The sequence below is a fragment of the Labrus mixtus genome, chromosome 5 (assembly GCF_963584025.1).
Source record: "Labrus mixtus chromosome 5, fLabMix1.1, whole genome shotgun sequence".
NCBI classification, from domain to species: domain Eukaryota; kingdom Metazoa; phylum Chordata; class Actinopteri; order Labriformes; family Labridae; genus Labrus; species Labrus mixtus.
Genome location: NC_083616.1, coordinates 1,597,041 through 1,617,355, shown reverse-complemented (window position 1 = coordinate 1,617,355; position 20,315 = coordinate 1,597,041). Strand labels below are relative to the sequence as shown.

The following is a 20,315-nucleotide window of genomic DNA, read 5'->3' as shown; positions in this document are numbered from 1 at the left end:
AGAGGGGAACGATATGATGGGAAAGGAGCCACAGGTTTGAACCCGGGCTGCCTGCTTGGAGGACTACAGCCTCTGTACATGGGGCCCGCGCACTAACCACTAAACTACCTGTGGCCCCAGAAGCCGGCTTTTGTACCCCGCTGAACTCAAGGACCCGTAGTTTGGGATCAATCACATAGATCTGCTCTTAAGTTATTGTGAGTCAGGGGTCAGTCAGGGGTCAGCGAACAGTCAGGTCATGTAAACGAGGACATTTTAAACTTTTATCAACAGGTTCAAAATATCACTGGATGCTCAAAGAGAACTCATGTACTCAGATGGAGAACAAACACGCGAGTGGTCATGGATTTATGATGTTTGATGCTAAATGAAGTGGGATCTCTGGAATGACAAACCACATGAGCTCAGCAGAAAGATGGCAGAGTCCTTGAAATGATTGTTTGAAGATTTTGTTTGGTCCTTCCATCAAATTTACAATAAAAAAAAAAGGAGAGAGTAGAAGTGTAGGAGGCCTTATGAGAAGCTCAAGTCCTTTGCTCTCAGGTTGAAGAGTTTCAGGTCGATTGTGAGACTTTTGAAAAAAAAAAAGAAGAAGAGGGCCCAGGTCTGCAGAGCATCTCTGGGCCAGAGGGAGAACCGGCTCCTTCCCTCTAACAGAGAGTCCTCCGCCCCCCCCCCCCGTAGTGGTCTCGTCGGTCCACTATTCCGCTAATCAAGATCCAACATCTGCTCACCGACAATGTCCATGGCTGCGGAGGCCTTGATCGAGTTCGCTGCAGAGTCCACGAACATGCTGGGAATGTCGTTCCCAAAGTATATTTTGCTGTTTGACGCGATGGCCTTGTACTTCATCAGCTGCATGTACTCCGGGGTTAATTTGAGCTGCAAGAGAGGCAACAGGATTCACGTTCAGAACGAGCAGCCTGGAACTCCTGGAGGAGTTGGGATAAATGTTTGTGCCGGTTGGTTTCCTTACCTTGTTGGCCTCAGCGGCTTTCTGCGACATGTAAAACTCTGCGTCTGCCTTGGCTCTCTGCCGCGCTAGGTAAGCTCTGTCTGTGAATCAGAGACAAACATCAGTCAGAGTCAACAGCAGGAGGTCGGTTAGTAAAGCCTCGTTTCCACTAAGCAGTTTGGTTCGGTTTGGAGTGGTAAACCCCTGAACTTGTTTGTGTTTCCACAGCCAGCCCCGATGGAGCCCGATGGAGATAGCCTCGTCAGCTGTGTAATATTGTGACATCATAGCAGCCCAACACAGTGTAGCCCTCTATTACATAAAGGGATACTTCACCCGTTGAAACATGAATCTGTGTTGACATTGAATCATATATGTAGTAGAAATGTGAAATACATTTTGAAGTTGGTGCCTTCTTGGCCGAGAAAAGGCAGAAAGTGGCCCTTTCCGAATTGTCACAGTTCAGTATGCAGTACGTACTTTTCAGTAGGGAGTTTCAGAATACTGAACTTTCATGGTCATTTTTTGGGTCCACCTCAGTATACTGAACATTTCAGTATGGATACTAACTTCCGGGTTTCATGCAGTATGGATCGGATGCATCCTTTCAGGAAATTAATTGTATATTACCACCCACAATGCTGTGCGAAATTAAACGTAAATCGTCACGTCACGTCAGCCTCCAAATCAAAACAAACAAGCGTGGACTAATTGAATACATTTTTAATCTAGAGTTAAAGTCCCGACTGAAATCACTACTTTAAATTAACAACAGAAAATATAACAAATGTCTGCATTATTATAAAACCTTTCCCCCTCTATTTAAATAATGATTTCACTATTTAAATGTGTCTTTATTTGTTTATTTTACTTTATATTCTGTATATTACTGTCTTTCATTTGTACTTTTCTTTATGAAGGCTACTGTATGTGATTTAGTTATTTAATCTGTCTTTTACTTGATTTACATTGTGATATTGTTTTTTGTTTACCTGACTGTATATGCGCTTCTTGAATAAAGCTAAACAAAAAAAAACGTGTGGATGCGGCCGGTTCGGGAAACGTAAATGACGATACAGTATACAGCACGGATAGTAGGTACTGCCTACTGCCTACTGAAAGATTGAGTAGGTACTTGGCAATTCGGATACAGCCAGTGTCTTTTTGGCTCGTGGATGAAAGACAACAACTCCCAGAATGCACAGCACCGCAGGCTACTCCCACTGAAGCTAAGGTCCTCTATTTACAGACATTTACTACAACACATACGGACGTTTCCTCAACAGATTCAGAGATTTCTTCCAGAAGGAATTGGTATCTTGGAAATTCCTGGCAGAAACAGACTCTATGTCTGTGTCCATAGGCAAACAGTGAGAGCACCGACACTACCAGTCCACCCCAGCTCGAGCTGGCCCTGGCTCCTTGTCATCACCGCCGCTGGCAGGCAGGTCTTATGCCTCGGCTGCAGCAGCGCTGCTATATTGCGGCTCGTAGAGATAGCCACTGACATCCGATTCGAGCACAACACCTTCAAAATCCCCTTCATCCATATCAGCTTTCTCCATAGAGCCTGTTAGCATAGCTTCCAAGCAATATGGCGGACGTTAGGTTTCTATTCTGGGAGTGAGTTCCCACCCACTGATCTGTGATTGGTCTGTAGCTTCAGTGGTCGAAAATATGAGGAACTAGCGTTGTAGTTTCACACCGCTATCCAGAGCAACCAAAGCCCTGTTTCCACCCCAACAGGACGGTATGGATCCCTTATTTTGGTACCATTTCAAACTTTGGACGGTGGAAATGCCAACAAATGGGTACCGTACCGAACCGGACTGAACCGGACCGCTTGGTGGAAACAGGGCTTTATTGGCATTTCCCTTGTCAAAAGTTGGGAAAGGTACCAAAGTAACCGGTTCGTACAATCCTACTTTTTTGCTTCCCTTCTGTTGGGGTGCCAAGCGTACCGATCCGACCCTAAAGGGTGGAGTCAGACTCACTGCAGACCTCACCTTGTTTAAATATCCTGTGGGTTTTGGAGAGAGTAATCTCAAGGCTGTTTCTGTTTTTTGCGACTATTGTCGGCGCATAGCTCCGCCCCCATGGTCGACCTGGAGATGCAGACATTCCTAGGAATCATTGATCTTTGTTTACCATGTCACATTCTTCCTCTTCTTTGATGAATTTATTGGCGCTGTGATTTAGTGATATGTAAGGGCACGGTTGGCTGTGGAAACGCAAGTAAGATCAGGGTTTACCGTACCAAACTGTACTGAACTAAACCGGACCGCTTGGTGGAAATGGGGGCTTTAGATAAACTGAATCTGATTCACTGCTGGGAAAGGAACAAGCTGCAGTAAATAAAGACTTCTTCTAAACAGCTGGTTCCTGGACACAATGAGCAAACAAGGACTCAAAACAAACACAGTGTGTTTGGAAATAATTTTGTGATTACACAGCACGGCTGCTGAAAACCACTCAGGGATCTACGCAAGAAGTGCCTTCTCTGGTCCAAACAAATCCAGAGCATTCAGGAGCAGAATCTAAAGTTAGAAGGAGGACATACTGGCTGCTGCATTGTTGTCAGAGAAGACAGCACTTCAACATAGCATGTTTCCTTAATGTCTGATCATACAGTAAGCTCACTTTATCATTTCACTCACTACACATCTTTAAGAAGGATTTGCTATTGTTACGAGCTAGCACCGGCTACACATATACATACAACAAAACTAGCCCTAACCTGAAGTGTGACAGAGAAGTCAAGAGATGACAGGTACGGAAAGGACTGATTCTCACACAGGGAAAACATAAGATTAGGTCAGCTCACCTACACGCGGGTCTGCCGGGGCACCGGCGGCCTGATCGCACCGGACGGCTTTTAGAGCGACGAGCCCAAGCTTCGTGTATGAGTTCAGTTTGATTTGTTGGTGTTGGATCACATAAGATATGGCTGGTTACTAAAACAAGTTCATGGGAGTGGGTCCTCGGTTAGGTCCGACAGCTTCCAAGTTGGCGTCCATACGGGTCTTCCGTCAGCTGCCACTTCACCTGTCGTAGTATGTCATTTAAAGCAACAGAGCACCGCTCTGAGCGCACCTCAGGAATGGTGCGTTCAAGACTATCGGACAAACCAGGAAACACAGCTTAAACCTATTCTCTATTCTCCCCATGAAAACCAGTCCAAAGTAATTAACAAAACAGACAGATAAGGATGAAGAAGAAGAACCTTACTGATTCCTAACATTCCTCCCCCCCTTATAACAAAAAAAACATTTTTTTAAAAAAATTTTTTTAATCCAACCTTTTCTTTTTTATCATTTTTATATATATATATTTTTTTTAAACTGAGACATTTGCATGATGTCTACTTTGGAGTTGAGACTGACTATTCATTTTAGAATGAAAAATGTACAATCCTAGTAGTCGCATCACTCAACTTCTTCAAGTCTGTAGACTACTATCTAATGTCAACATCTAAACACTTCCAAAAATACAAAACACACTCAGGCTCTCGACAGGGTGTCGGCTATCACATTTTCTTTACCCGGTAAATGCCGGACTGTCAGGTTATATGGCTGGAGAATCAGACTCCACCGGAAAACTCTCTGACTTGAGGTGTTGAACTTTGCAAGAAAAGTAAGTGGATTATGATCTGTCAGAACCTCCAGATCCCCACCACTACTAGAGACATAAACCTCAAAGTGTTGGACTGCCAGAACAAGAGCTAGGGCCTCCTTCTCTATGGTGGAATAACGCTTTTGATGGCGATTCAGTTTCTTAGAGAAGTAGGCAACAGGCCTGTCTATTCCTGACCCATCCGTCTGCAACAGCACCGCCCCCACTCCTACATCACACGCATCAACAGCCAGCTTGAATGGGGCTGAAAAGTCAGGAGCGACCAGTACTGGCTCACTAGCAAGGATGGCTTTAACCATCTCCAGAGCCTTTTGACAGTCTACTGACCAACTAAACTTAACCCCCTTTTTTAGCAGGTTAGTAAGTGGTGTCGTCACAGCAGCAAAGTTGGGAACAAAACGACGGTAAAAGCCAGACATACCTAAGAGGCGCATCAGCTGATGTTTAGACTTCGGGGCAGGGAGATCTAAAATGGCTTGCACATTGGCTGTCCTCGGTCTCACCGAACCTTGACCCACCTGATGGCCCAAATATGTGACCTGCCCCTTTCCTATTTCGCATTTTGGTAAGTTGATTACCAGTCCTGCCTCCTCAAGGCACTCGAACAGCTGTGTAATGTGTTCAATGTGATCAGCCCAGGAAGAACTAAAACAAACCACATCGTCTAAATATGTCACAGTGTTTTTCAGTCCAGAGGTTATTGAGTTCATTAACCTTTGGAACGTCGCTGGCACATTTTTCATGCCAAAAGGAAGAACCAGACAACGATACAGACACTCAGGCGTCACAAACGCAGATACTTCCTTTGCCCGATCTGTCAAGGGCACCTGCCAATATCCTTTCAATAAGTCAAATTTTGACTTATTGCTGAGATTGGCCAGAGCACTGGAATTCTTAAGCCTAGCTGTGACTGGCTCCACTGACCCAACCTCATCTTCCTCACTCTCATCCTCCTCCACAGCCGTCTGAGACACCAGACACACAGCAGATGGAGTGTCACGAGCATAATATGGATTCAGAAGATTAACATAACACAGTCGAGACTTCAGTCTTCGATCTGGTGTCTCCACAACATAGTTACACTCACTCACTTTCCTGATGACCTTATAAGGACCATAAAACTTTACCCCCAACTTCTCTCCACCCATGGGCAACAACACCAAGACTTGATCTCCAAGCTTAAAGGAACGGCTCACTGCTCTCTTGTCATACTGAGCCTTCATCTTTCCCTTAGCAGCCTGCAAATTACTCCTGGCCAAGTCACAAGCTGTATGCAACCGGTCCCGAAAAGATGCTACATACTCCAACACACCCCTGGGAGCATCTGTGGGCCCTGCAGATCGCAACAACTGTTCTTTGACCATCTTCAGAGGTCCTCTTACCTGATGTCCGTAGACCAGCTCAAAAGGGCTAAAACCTGTAGACTCATTCACAGAGTCTCGGACAGCAAACAACAGAAAAGGCATAGCTACATCCCAGTCACCCGAGTAACTCACACAATAGGTTTTAATCATGGACTTTAACGTCTGGTGGTATCTCTCAATAGCACCCTGGGACTGGGGATGATAAGCTGATGACATGATCTGCTTAATGCCTAGCTCATGCATCACTTCCTGAAAAACACCGGAAGTAAAGTTGGACCCACGATCATGTTGAACTTCTCGTGGTAAACCAACCCTGGAAAAGAAATGCAAGAGAGCCTCAACTATGACCTTGGTCTTAATAGATCTTAATGGAACAGCTTCAGGAAACCTGGTGGAAGCATCCATAATAGTCAAGAGATATTCATTTCCTTTCTTTGTTTTTGGTAGAGGCCCAACACAATCAATCACTACTCTGGAAAAGGGTTCTTCCATGACAGGTAGACGACAGAGAGGAGCAACCGGAATAGTTTGATTTGGCTTGCCTGTTACCTGACAAGCGTGACAACTGCGACAATACAAAACGACATCTTTATGCATCCGCGGCCAATAAAAATGCCTACTGATTTTCTCTTGAGTTTTCCGAATTCCTAAGTGGCCAGCCATGGATACCTCATGAGCCAAACGCAGGACTTCTTTCCTAAAACTCTCAGGTAACACAATCTGTGTCATACCTGTCCAGAGCTCACCTGCTGGACGGTCACGAGGGCGCCATTTGCTTAACAAAACTCCGTCTTGGATAAAGAAACCTTCAGCTACCCCCTTCAGGTCTTCAGCACTACCCGCCGTTTGTTTCAGAGAAGCTATAGAGGGATCCTTCTCCTGCTCCAATACAAGGGCATCACGAGAAAACCGAGAGCAGGGGGCTACCTCAGCTAACCTAGCGAAAAATGTGTCGGCCAAACCCCCAGAAAAGTCATCATCCTCACTGGAGCTCTCTTTTTCAACCGCACGGGACTGAGCTCGTGTCACCACACATGCTTTAAACACCTCAGGGTGTTCTCTCTCCAGAGCCAAGGTCTCTGGGACCTCACAGGGTTGCTCACTCACAACCGGTGTCACACAAACACGAGTACCGGCCAAATCATTGCCCAACACAAAAGCCACCCCTTTTATGGGCAGGTCAGGTACCACACCTACTTCTACTGGTCCATTCACAATGTTGGACTGCAGGAATACTTTATGCAAGGGAGCACTAACAAAACCATCTCCCACACCCTTTACTGGGGTTGATACATTCAAATAGGTTTTGGGGGAAAAACCAAGAACACCTTGCAGCAACAAGAACCGGTTTGCACCTGTGTCCCTCAAGATGTTGACAGGGACCTTTTCACCCTCAGAGGTACAAGAAACAGCACCTTTGGACACAAAACCCTCAAATCCTTCCGTTATTGGGCTAAACGGCAGGCTCAAACTGCCAATGTCACCAGGAATGGTCTGAATCTGGGCACCAATCAACCCCACAATATTGGCTTCGCCACTTTTCTTTTTAAGACTAAGGCAATTGGACTTCAAATGGCCGGGCCTTTTGCAGTAATGACAAATAATGTCATTCCTAGATACGTGTGACTTGTCGTGCCTCTTCCATGAACCTTGTGGCTGAGCAAAAGTAGGAGCAGACTTTGTCATGACAGCCTCAACAGGTCTGTCAGAAACTCCCTGTCTACCAATTTTACCTTTCCAAGGCCCATCTCTATGTGTTAACTCACAGGAATCTGCAGCCATAGCAGCTTTCCTCAATTCACTAACTCCCAACTCATTTAGGTGTACCTCCATATGCCGTGGTAAGCTAGTTTTAAACTGTTCGACTAACATCAGTTGTCGCAACTCTTGAAAATTAAAGGTTTTAGTGCCGGCCAACCACCGGTCAAACACAACCTCCTGTTGTCTCGCCAAATCGAGGAAAGTCTCTCCAGGTTTCCTCCGCAGCGATCTGAAAGTCTGCCTGTACGCCTCAGGCACCACTTCATACGCCCCTAAAACCACTTTTCTCACAGACTCATAGTCTCTGCTGTTATTAGCATCCAAGGCGGCATAAGCTTCTTGAGCTTTTCCCTCCAACACACTCTGAACAAGCAGCGCCCACTTATCCTGAGGCCAGTCGAGCTCCATGGCAATTTTCTCAAAAGCTTCAAAGAAAGAACCAACATCATCACGATTAAATCTCGGCATGAGCTTCAGACAGCTTGAAATATGAAAACGAGCTTCGTGTTTACGTTGTAAGGCATTATTGTTAGCTTGTAGCTTCTCCTTCTCTAATGCCAACTTCGCTAATTCAAGCTTTTGCTCCTGCTCTCTTGCTTTCACCTTTGCAAATTCAAGTTGAAGCATCTGATCCCTCTCTTCAGCCATTGCCTTCTCCCTTGTCAACTCGAGCTGACGCTCCTGCTCCCTCTCTCTCTCCTGTACAGGATCAGGCAAACGCAGCTCTTTAATGAGAGTCTCCACAATCGCTAACTTCTTAGCTTCGGGATCAATTTCCACTTCAAAATGATCAGCAACTGCAAGTAAGCTCACCTTTTTTAGCTTACGCAACTCACTGCGTCCAAAGTCGCTTTCACAAAACTCTTCTACGCTGAAAGTGGTCATGGTTACAGTCAGTAACCTCACAAAAGAGGTAGGCTAAACAAAAACAGGCAAAACCGTAAACCAAATTACCTCTAAGGTAATCAATACAAAATAGCCTTACCTACACAACAAATGACCAGCTAATAGGTAGTTTACTGGATCAACGAGAGAGACACAGAGATCCACCACGCTACTCGGCAAGACACTTAACCGAAGCGCACAGCCTTCACAGGGCTACTGCTTATGTAAACAAACAAAGCACAATCGAAACTTTGAAGCAACAATTACTTCCAAAACCAGTATCCGCAAAGCCAAACAACACAAATAAATATCCTTCCCGTGTAAGTCACAACACGTAAAGTTTGTTTACTTCACCCTATAGCTAGCTTCGTTTTACATACATACACAAACATTTGTATTGGTGAGAAGGTAGCACCGTGCAGCTAACCTGCCCGTAGCTACGCGCCCAAACCTATTTCTAAACCTAGCGACACGTAGCTTTTCCCGAGCTGAATACAACTCAATTGTGCCTTTTCTCACAAAAAAATGTTTGGATGTAACTAGCTACCTAAGCCGGTTCTATCAAGGATCGCTGACGCAGGTCATTAATCCTCAAACAGATCCCGGACGAGCCCCCAATTATGTTACGAGCTAGCACCGGCTACACATATACATACAACAAAACTAGCCCTAACCTGAAGTGTGACAGAGAAGTCAAGAGATGACAGGTACGGAAAGGACTGATTCTCACACAGGGAAAACATAAGATTAGGTCAGCTCACCTACACGCGGGTCTGCCGGGGCACCGGCGGCCTGATCGCACCGGACGGCTTTTAGAGCGACGAGCCCAAGCTTCGTGTATGAGTTCAGTTTGATTTGTTGGTGTTGGATCACATAAGATATGGCTGGTTACTAAAACAAGTTCATGGGAGTGGGTCCTCGGTTAGGTCCGACAGCTTCCAAGTTGGCGTCCATACGGGTCTTCCGTCAGCTGCAACTTCACCTGTCGTAGTATGTCATTTAAAGCAACAGAGCACCGCTCTGAGCGCACCTCAGGAATGGTGCGTTCAAGACTATCGGACAAACCAGGAAACACAGCCTAAACCCATTCTCTATTCTCCCCATGAAAACCAGTCCAAAGTAATTAACAAAACAGACAGATAAGGATGAAGAAGAAGAACCTTACTGATTCCTAACACTATGCAGCACTTCTACTTGTTGGAAAGTAACTCTCACTTAACGACTTCGTCCGCTACAGGTTACAAACCTTCGATTTCAGAGATCGTCTTCTCCGTTTCCTTCTCCATGACTTTCTGTCCAAACTTGATCTCGGCCACTTGTGCCATTTTCTCTGCCTCTATAAAAAACACAACACAAAGGATATGTTTGTGAACAACACACTGAAAACAAAAGGTTGTTGTTTGTGTTATTATTTCTCACCTATCACTGCTTTGATCCTCTCGGTCTCCGCCTCCTTCTCCACAACCTTCTGCGTCTGTTGAGAGATGAGCAGCTTGGTCTTCTCGCTCTCCCTGCAGACAGAAACACACACTTCTTCATTAAGAAGACAACAATCAGGGTCTCACTGCTGATCTTTTTGGCTGATCTCTCTGAATTGAAACAATTAAAATAAATTATATTTCTGTTCAAACTCTGCAGTCTATCTTGAAGCTCTGGACCATCTGTCAATCATCACATTTTAAGTCTCAGTCCTGTTTTTTTTTTTTTTTTTTTTTTTTTTTTTTTTTTAAATCACTGCAGTGCGGTTAGTTAGATCAAAGCTCAGACTGCTTCACAGGCTGTAAAATATGTGAACCACTTACTAAAAACCAAAGCAAAAGGCTCGTTAAAACAACATCCACATCCATCACAGTAAACAACTTTTAACCTGGCTGCAGCTCAGAAAGATCCAATGATGATTGCCAGGACTTCAATTCATGGTTATTCAAATTTCATCCACTGTTGACGATGTTTCTGGGATTTCTGTCTGATTGCATTTCCCGTAAATGATGTAACATTTTCCCTCCCAGATCTCAGCCCTGCAGTTGGTGAGTAACTGTGACCACAGGAACGAAGACAGACGGACGAAAAGAGGGACAAAAATACTTCAGAAAAGAGCGATTCTCGACCATGCAACAAAGGCAAAAAGAAGACCCCCCTCCCCCCCGCAAATTAAATACAAATCTTTGTTCTCTAAACCCAGCGTAAACGACCCTGACCACATGATCCTGACAACATGACTTTGCCAGCTCTAATTTTGAGCCCAGCTGGATTCAAACCAGCGACTCTGCTGGACTTGCTTTGTCTTGACTGGAACCGTTCTGCTGCGTCTTTGTGTGCCTGATTAAAACATCAACATCCAGTGCTTTCCCTGAAAGTCTAAGTCCCAAGCTTCCCCTCCTCACATCGGTTGCTGTGATCGACCACAATGTGTTGATTCACAGACTGACATGACCCAGCACAGTCTTCCTTTTCTTACAGGACTTGGCAGCGGGGAGCTGGATGAACATCGCATCAAACCATTAGGGCGGGAGAAGAAATACACATCACAGACTTTAGGGGTCAGGGAACATTCCTTGTAGAGCTCCGGGAAGAAAAAAAAAAGAAGAAGAGGACTCACATGAGCTCGTAGTTTCTGCGGATACTCTCTGGGATGTTGGGTTTTGTGACACGGACGGCCTGCAGATCAGCGACACACACAAAGACAGAGACAAGCGAGTGTGAGAAACAGGCAGACAGACACTTTTCACCACCACAGGAGCTTCATGAAGGCAAAGACCCTCGACCTTGAACTGCAACATTTTCTCTTTCTCTGCAAAAGAACTGTTATTGTTATTTCAGGCGTCTCCAGAGATTTACAGGAAACACAGGGCCAGAGTATTAAAGCCCAGCGGAGCGTTTAACAATCAGGAATGAAGTGTGTGTGTGTGTGGCTGCAGAGTGGGAGGCTGCAGCAGGTTGGGGTGGAACAGTAACTCAGGCTCCTTTTATAGTTGGACATAATCCTGTCAAAACAGTTTCTTGTGTGGTAACAATGTGTGGTAACGATGAGTGCTGGAGGAGAGCAGCTTCACCCAGGATATTAAAGTCGATCTGTAAAATGAGCTCTGCATGCACTGATTCATGATGTGGACTTTACTATTTCAAACTCAAATACCCCGACGAGGAATGCAGTCACGTTAAACATGATACAAATCTTTGTATTTCTAAGTCTGAAAAGGAGCTTCCAGTGATGCAAATCACGTTTTTTGCGTTACTGTTGTGGTACCAATCACAGATCAGTGGGTGGGAACTCACTCCCAGAATCGAAACTTAACGTCCGCCATATTGCTTGGAAGCTATGCTAACAGGCTCTATGGAGAAAGCTGATAATGGCGAAAAAATATAAATATAGCGGTGAGACGGCTGCGGCCACCGCGACACAAGACCAGCCTGTCGGCAGCAACTGTCTCACCACTATATTGCCGCCGTCAGCTCAGCAGCCGAGACATAAGGCCTGCCTGTCGGCGGCGGTGATGACGAGTAGCCGGGGCCGGCTCGAGCTGGGGCAGACTGGTAGTGTCGGTGCTCTCACTGTTTGTCTATGGACACAGACATACAGTCTGTTTTCTGACAGGAATTTACAAGATCAATTCTGGAAGAAATCTCTGAATCAGTTGAGGAAATGGTCTTATGTGTTGAAGTAAATATGTCTGTAAATGTTTTTATTTCTATATTTCTACTGCTATACTGTATATTTGGGAGAAACTGTAATGATCCAATTTCCCTCTGGGATTAATAAAGTATTTCTGATTCTGAAATCGAGGACCTTAGTGGGAGTGGCCTGCGGTGCTGTGCATTCTGAGATTTGGTGTCTTTCATCCACATGAACCAAAAAGACACTTTCTGCCTTTTCTCGGCCAAGAAGGCACCAACTTCAAAATGTATCTCACATTTCTACTACATGACCCAATGTCAATACAGATTCATGTTTCAACGGGTGAAGTATCCCTTTAAGCTCCCATTGTCTGCCTCTACGGTTTGCAACTAGTCCTGTTCAGACCGCCGTTTCAAGCCATTTGTGTATCATTGTATTACACTAGCAGCTCTTCAGAGGGCGCTGTGTGGATTACAACAAGCATCATCACTCTCCAGAGTGTCGAGCGGTGATGCTCCTACATGTGCAGCTCTTTTTGTGATTCGTTCAGAGTAAAGGGAGCAGCAAACTGAAACGTCTTTTCCCCCCAGTTCAACAGCAAAAAGGTGCAACAGGGTTTTTTTTTTTTTTGGTTAAACTCAAAACTCTGCCAGCTGTGATTTTGTCCAAATTTCCACAGAGAAAGAGAGTCTGGATCTGTGCTGCTGGACATAGTCTGGATCTGGGCTGCTGGACATAGTCTGGATCTGTGCTGCTGGACATAGTCTGGATCTGGGCTGCTGGTGCAGCCTTTAGGTCTTACTGTACCTGTATGATGAGTCCAGGAGCCATGGCAGTTAGATCCTCTTGTAGTGTCAACTTCAGGTTTTCATCAATTTGGTCTGTGGGGGGTCAGGGACAAGAAACAGTTTAATGTTCTAGTAGTTCTTCTTTTGTAATGACGATGCTTGTTTACACTTTAAATATGTCATCATCGTGCCGAGGCTGTGTTTTATGAGGACTCTGGTTTGGTAACTTTAACAAGAACACAAAGCATGTTTACACTAAGTCCATGTAATAAAACCAGCTGTAAACTGGAGTGTGTTTGATCACTGAATCCATGCCGTGTCTGCAGACATACTCATACAGGACGCTGCAGAAAGTGTTTAAAAGTGAGTCATTACATCCAGACTCACCAAACAGGCCGATGTAGACCTCCTGCAGCGAGTGAACGCTGCAGAACTGGTTGAGCTCATGGTGAACTTTGTTAAAAATCAGAGCTTTGTCATAGTCTGCCGTGAAGTTCCTCACGATGTCAAACACTGCAGAGAAAGCGAAACACGGATCACAAAGATTTGGACCACAAAGTAAAGCCTCATGTGTGAGTCAGCACTGCTCCAATCTTCAGATGTGGAGGAGGACGCACGGCGAGGTCGGAACAAACAAAATGTGCTGAACTGTGCTGAGTTTACCTGCTGATGGGACGAGGTAGTTCACCACTTCTATGCGGTCAAAGTAAATCATCACTCCTCCACTGAAAGACAGACAAACACATAAACAACGACTCCTAACTAAAAACAAACACAAGATACAGGGACTGACTATTCAGTTTGAGTGATGCCGGTGTTCAACATGAGCTGTTAAAGCGTTTGTGAATTACCATGGCAACCATGTTGTTTAGGAGTATGTGTGTGTGTGTGTGTGAGATCACATCTGAAACCACTTCAGTAAATCAATGAAAGCAGACCTACCTTGTGCCGCACGGTACATTCTTTACCTCGTCCGTCTGAATCGTCGTCTGCGAAGAGGAAAACAAATACTCGTGTTTAATGTCTTATTCTGAATGTCGGGAATGTCGACATGCCCCTGACATCATTATGAAAACATTAAGAAGCACATGGTGAAACGACACGGACTGAATCAAACAACGCAGAATGAAATTAGATCAGTGGGTATGTTTACACTCGGGGAACCTGAACCTGATTTCTGCTTTGCTAAAGTGCTCATGATGGATTAAGCTGCGTCTTTGTAATATAACAATAAGTATCTTTTAACCTGCTCTTTTGTAAAGTGTCTCGAGATAACACTTGTTATGAGTTGACGCTGTACAAATAAAGATAGATTGACAGTTGTGCATAAAGTCAGAGGAGGTGCTGGATAATGTCACTTAATGTCAAAAGACAACACAGAGAGTTGGTTCAACATGTACTGTTGTTAATTTACTGCTCTGTGTGCCTTTGAATTGCCCCCCGGGGACAAATAAAGTTTTTTGAATTTAATTGAATTGAATGTTACACATGTTATTTGTTATTTTAAACACACTAATAAGGAGTTTTCTTCTCTGTGATAGAGGACTGTGCATCTTCACTGGTCTCACGATTCAATTAAAATGATTCCACTAGATATCACCATACATCAATATGCATCGCCCTGCATCACCACACAAGATGCCCACTGAATGAGCACAAGGGTCCAGTCTACTGAAAAGTCTGCACTCAGGGTCCGAAATTAACTTTTTGACTCACCGGCCAAGGTGGCAGGTAGATGAAGAAATTCACCGGTCAAACATATTTTTTTTACCGGACAAAGTAACACATTTTGTTTTTGTGTCCCATACACATCTGTTACAGTACATTTAATTGAGAAGGCATTATGTTCAGTTTAATCAATAACAAATTTAAGGCACAGATTCGATCATGTCATCAGATCAAGAAATTGAGAAATTGTAAAAAAAATATATTTGCTGGCCTTTATTTTTTTTCTAAATGTATTATTTGTAGGCAGTAGTAGACCCTGTCTGCACTCCATGCTGAACTGTGGCTCTTCACAAAGGGCCAGTGTCTCAGTCTGCACGCTGTCGGCTTTAGGTATTGACATCTGACACATATATAAGAAATAGCTTCAATCTGCTGGTTCCTTTGTTTGATACATTATGAAACATAAGCGACGTGATGTAAGACGCTCTCAGACACTGTCACTAGACGCCTGCTGTGAGGCTTTAAGGCTGTTGAAAAGGACTCACCTGAACAGACTTGTAAGTCGTGATGAAAGGAAGCATGAGATGGAAACCAGGACTGCTGGTGGTGGTCAGGAGGGCCCCTCCCCTGCAGGACACACAGTGGAAGTGTTAGAGCACAATGGTCAATGATGAATGGACTTGAGATTGTATATTTCTTTTCTAGTCTTCTGACTACTCAAAGCTCTTTTACACTGCAGATCTCACCTACACATTCACACTGATGGTAGAGGCTGCTGAGTAAAGAGTCCATCAGTATTAACTCATCCATTCATACACATTCACACACTGATGGTAGAGGCTGCTGAGTAAAGAGTCCATCAGTATTAACTCATCCATTCATACACATGCACACACTAACAAAGAAGCAGTGGGAGCAACTTGGGGTTAAGTGTCTTGCCGTAGGACACATCGGACATATTGTGGCAGGAGCTGGGGATCGAACCCCCAACCTTCCAGTTGGGGGTTCGAGAGATGACGACTCTACCAACTGAGCCACAGCCGCCCGTGAAAACATAATTTGGGGAGAATAAGGTGTTAAATTGTCATGAAATTGAAATAAGTCTTGAGGAGACCTTTGTTAGCAGGACTCAGGTGCTTTAACCATATTTTTTAACTTCTGATGGCATGAACAGATATTCCTATCAGTCCAAAATACTCCCATATTGTTTCAATGAGTAGAGAGCGTTTTACAGCAGCAGAAAGCGGCCACCTGAAGAAAAAGTACAGCGCCCAGCGTCTTTTTTCTGAGCGCTCCTTCTTGTTTGTGTGGCCGCTCCGAGCACTCAAGTTAAAACTCTAAACTTTTCTGAAAGGCGCTGCTGACGTCACCAGCGCTCTTTTCCAAATGTAGGCCGTTTTCTGACTGCAGGAACATAGTTCTAGGAACTGTTGGAACCCCTCCCTCTTTTTTCTTGATTCTGCACCGCAGGAACAATGAACTGTTTTAGTTCCTAGAAACGCCGTTCAGAGGAACCTCATTAGTTCTTCCTGCTTCAGAGTAGGTACCATGGCGGTGCGAATGAAGACAGCAAAAAGTCCACATGACGTGTAGTTCTCAGGGAACTCCCTTGTGGATCGTTCCTCTTCAAAAAGTCTCCGTAACTGTTCGGTCCAAAAACACAATTTGATATTCCCCGTATTTTTGCCGCCTACAGATCGTGTCCTGTACCCATATACTCCTCGCTCCGTGTCTGATCGAGAAATAAACGATCTCAAATATAAAACATGCAGTAAAAAGTAACAGAGCAGTGTCGGTCATACAGCAGCCGTTGTCAACAGACTGTTGTCATGGAGACAGGACGGACATGCAGCGCTTTTCTCCTCAGCACACAAACGCTTCATGCTTCCAAGTGCAGAGTTCCTGAGCGCACAGCCAGCGCTTTACTGCCCGGAAAAAAACGCTAGGTGTAAACAAGGCTTAAGGGCTGAGAAAATGCTCTCTCATGATAATCTTTGTATTTATATTTGAGGATGCTTCAGCGTGATCCGTTAGAAACCCACAGCTTTAGTCTAAGTTTGTATTTAGAGCTCAGCTGTGGTGCTTACTGCACGTTCTCTGCAGGTGATAACCCTTTAAAAACTCTGCACCTGAGATGTTACAGGGGCACAGAACCACAGCTCGTTATTGTTGCCATCTTACCGCCCAGGTATTTATGGCGTTTAACAGTTAAGTTGCTTAAGGCAAACACCTTTGACGCAGATGCTGCCTTCTTTATAGCCTCTTCTACTTATGCAACAAAGCAGTTTAATAATAGTAATAATAATAATTCCTCATGCACACCAGTGTGAGCTGCTCTCTTACCTGTAGTACACTCCGGTGTGTCCCTCATCGATCTTGTGCACTGACGCTAAGAGCGCTGCTCCTCCTAGAGCAGCGATTATTGAGAATATGGCACCCCACTGGGCCATCCTGGCAGAGAGACAGAGACGTCAGCATGTGTAAATGAACAGACACAAACAGGATTTCTCCTTCTTCTTTTTTAACCAATATCCCACTTAATTACATTCAAACACTGCCAGCAGCTCAGAGTGCAAAGAAACTCCGTCTCTCCGTGAAGTCAGCATGACAAGCAGCTTGTGCACTAACGCGTCCTAGCAGGCTTCTCCCTCACCGCTTTATCTCCTCTCAGCTCAGGCTTAACCAGGCAGCAGCTGAGACTCGGTGACCTTGTCGCTCTTAAAGAGGATTTGGGCTTCAGTAGAAATGGTTGTGACCTTTCTTACAACACAATATCTTCACAATCTTACTGTTTTTATCCAAACAGAATCTTGATTATCTTATATGTGTAATGTTTGAGGCTACTGAGGATAAAAAAAAAAAACAACAATGTGGTGACAGACTCAACACTGAAATGCTCATTGGGTTACTATAAGTCGCTGTGATTCTACAACTTTCATTCTCCTGTTAAACCTGAAGATCAACCATCTCTGTTATTTGAAATTGGCTTCAGCTCTTAGATACTCGTCTGCAGCTTTCTAAGTTGATGCTGGTCACGTGCTTCTTGGAAAGCGATTCTCTCTTTTCATGTAAATAAATAAGCAGGTTACAAACAAATCTTTTCCATGTTAGATAACGAATTATAACAGAGGTCGCGCTGCTTGTTTATTACTAGATATATTTGATTAATCTAAGCTAAGCAACCCGAACATTCTATTGTGAAGTTGGTGTCCATGGTAACCACAGAGCAGCTACTCTGAACCTTCACATGTTAAAATAAATGAATGTGATCATTAAACCGGTGACATTAGAGTGTGTTGTTTGATTCTGAGGTTTGAGATGAAGAATAAAGAAAAACTCTGTCAGCTGTAAATGTTCATTTAAAGTATTCAGAAGTCCTGGCTGAGGCGGAGGGATTTATATCTTCCCTGAAAAGTCCCGGTGACGTCACTAAAGGTAAGCCTCTTGTCCAATCAGATTGCTTGGTCGGAACTAACTGTTGTATAATCGATCATAAAGCTATCCCGGTTCTATGAGACGACTTGCTTACAGCAGTTTAAAGTTAACCATTTGTTAAAATGCATAAAGTCTCAGATATCACATACATCCCGAATGGAGCAGGAGATTGCAAAGTTTGTTTACAGATGAAACGTAATAATACTTTATCACGGATGTATCGTGAATTTTAGGGTTAGCGTAAAATATCCGAACATCTAAGCTAGGTTCTGCAGAGCTAGCTGCGGTAGCATCGTTATAGTAACGGTGTTATTGTAGGCACACAAACAGCAACTTGTCCGGTAGCAGACCGGTACAGGGACACTTTGATTAAGCTGGATATAACAACTTAGCCACACTTCCATGATAGCGCCAAGGCCCAGAACAAGGCCAAATTATGCTAACCTTTGCTAACGTAACAAGTTAACAAAACAAACTGAGCCCGTCAGATGAAGCAGGCCGGGGGAGTACATACACTTTGTTTAACTGCATAATGAGACATGTCCCTCTGCTCGGCGGGTCTTACCTGTAATTTTGCCCGAAAGGACACCTACAACAGATTTTAAAAGAAAAGCAGGCACTTTCAGACACCTGCCGCCATGGTCCCTTTCTTCTTCTTCTTCTTCTTCTTCTTCTTCTTCTTCGTCTTCTTCGTCTTCTTCTCTTTCTTTGGTGTGGTAGTGTTCGGCTTCTAGATAGTTGCATTAGCGCCCCACAGTGGGCAGTCAGTCATTTTACACCCAGATTCCCACTCATAATTTGCTCCTTTTGAGTGAACAGCTGCAGGACTTGAAAAGTGAATGTGATTAAGTTGTTGTTTAAGGATCCAATCAGTAAGATGTGTAGTGAGTGAAATGATAAAGTGACTTTACTATCTGATCAGACATTAAGGAAACATGCTATGTTGAAGTGCTGGCTTCTCTGACAACAATGCAGCAGCCAGTATGACCTCCTTCTAACTTTAGATTCTGCTCCTGAATGCTCTGGATTTGTTTGGACCAGAGAAGGTAGGCGGTTATAAGGCACCCCCACACGGCCGTTTTGGACGCCCCTCGGTTTTCCAGATATGAGAGCAGTTATCAGGTCAACAGGTGTTGCAGTGATGGAAGCAGCAAGAGAAGTGGTTCAGATAGAAGTGATTCCACCTGACCTAAATAGCCTCTGCATGTTTCTAATAAGCTTGATCAAGTGAAAAATTGAACCCAGAGGAGGAAGATGTGCTCGCATAAGTTGAGTAACTGCTACTTTTCCTCGACCCTGCATCTATGTGATGTTGGTTAACTACAGCCCTTTTTCAAAAGTGAAACCCTGAACATTTTGACATATAAGTTAATAATTTCAATTTTGTTTAAAGGAAGAATATGCGATTTTTTGATCCAGCAGATGTTCGTTTTGAGCACCAGCATGAAACCAAAACAACTTGCGCTGCATTGTTGTGTTAGCATGCTAATGCTAGCGATCTTTATTATGCTCGTATCTTCACACTGCATGTAAATCTACCTGAAATGAGCGTGATCTAGAAACACAGTTAAGCAGTGAGTACAGTATGTTATTCTTCTTTTCTCTAGTCCCTCAATTAAACAACTTTTATACGTGAGGGGAGGAGTCAGCCGGCCGTCCTGGCGATGTAAACAAAGTGAAGATAGGACTCTGAAAACTCTGAAAACATCACAGACAGTGGGACTCGGGTGTTACACCCACTGTAGACAGTCATGACTCACAGAGCATATTCTTGATTTCTATTACATTTAAGTGTGAAAAATTGCATATTCTTCCTTTAAAGAAAACGTATAGTTTGGTTTATGTTTAGTTTAACAATCATGCATGTCCTTGAAGAGAGAAGAAGAGAGAATCCAATGTGATCAGGATGCTCCAAGAACAACTGAAGCACCTGAATCCATCCTACGTCATGAAACAGGACATGTCGGGTTATTCCCTCAAAACCACAGATGAGCTCATTGGTGTAATTTCAGCACTAAACAAGAAGCTCCAGGAGACAGCCTGTAGTGATCCAAAGCAGCAAGAAACTCTAAGAGCTGAAAGAGACGCCATGCTGGGAAAGATTAAGGTCATGCAGAAAGACATTACATTTAAAGAGACACACACACCAAAACGGAGCGTTCTGAGAGAGCTGGTTTATACAGGGTCACAAACCTCCTCTGGTGCTTGAT

The 20,315-nt window shown here is 44.2% G+C and overlaps 2 protein-coding genes across 2 annotated transcripts in view; one reads left to right on the top strand and one right to left on the bottom strand.

The window, feature by feature from the left end:
• cds2 (CDP-diacylglycerol synthase (phosphatidate cytidylyltransferase) 2) overlaps positions 1-20,315 on the top strand; it is a 94,732-nt gene that overhangs the window by 65,925 nt on the left and 8,492 nt on the right. The gene's annotated exons all lie outside the window — the stretch shown is intronic.
• erlin2 (ER lipid raft associated 2) lies at positions 250-18,770 on the bottom strand. Its single transcript, XM_061037273.1, has 12 exons — positions 18,671-18,770; positions 17,014-17,121; positions 15,216-15,297; positions 13,945-13,991; positions 13,666-13,727; positions 13,390-13,515; positions 13,022-13,095; positions 11,198-11,256; positions 10,018-10,109; positions 9,845-9,934; positions 977-1,056; positions 250-882 (listed from the first exon to the last, which is right to left on the bottom strand). The coding sequence occupies exons 2-12, from the start codon at positions 17,118-17,120 to the stop codon at positions 709-711; spliced, it is 993 nt and encodes a 330-aa protein (XP_060893256.1). The 5' UTR covers position 17,121; positions 18,671-18,770; the 3' UTR covers positions 250-708.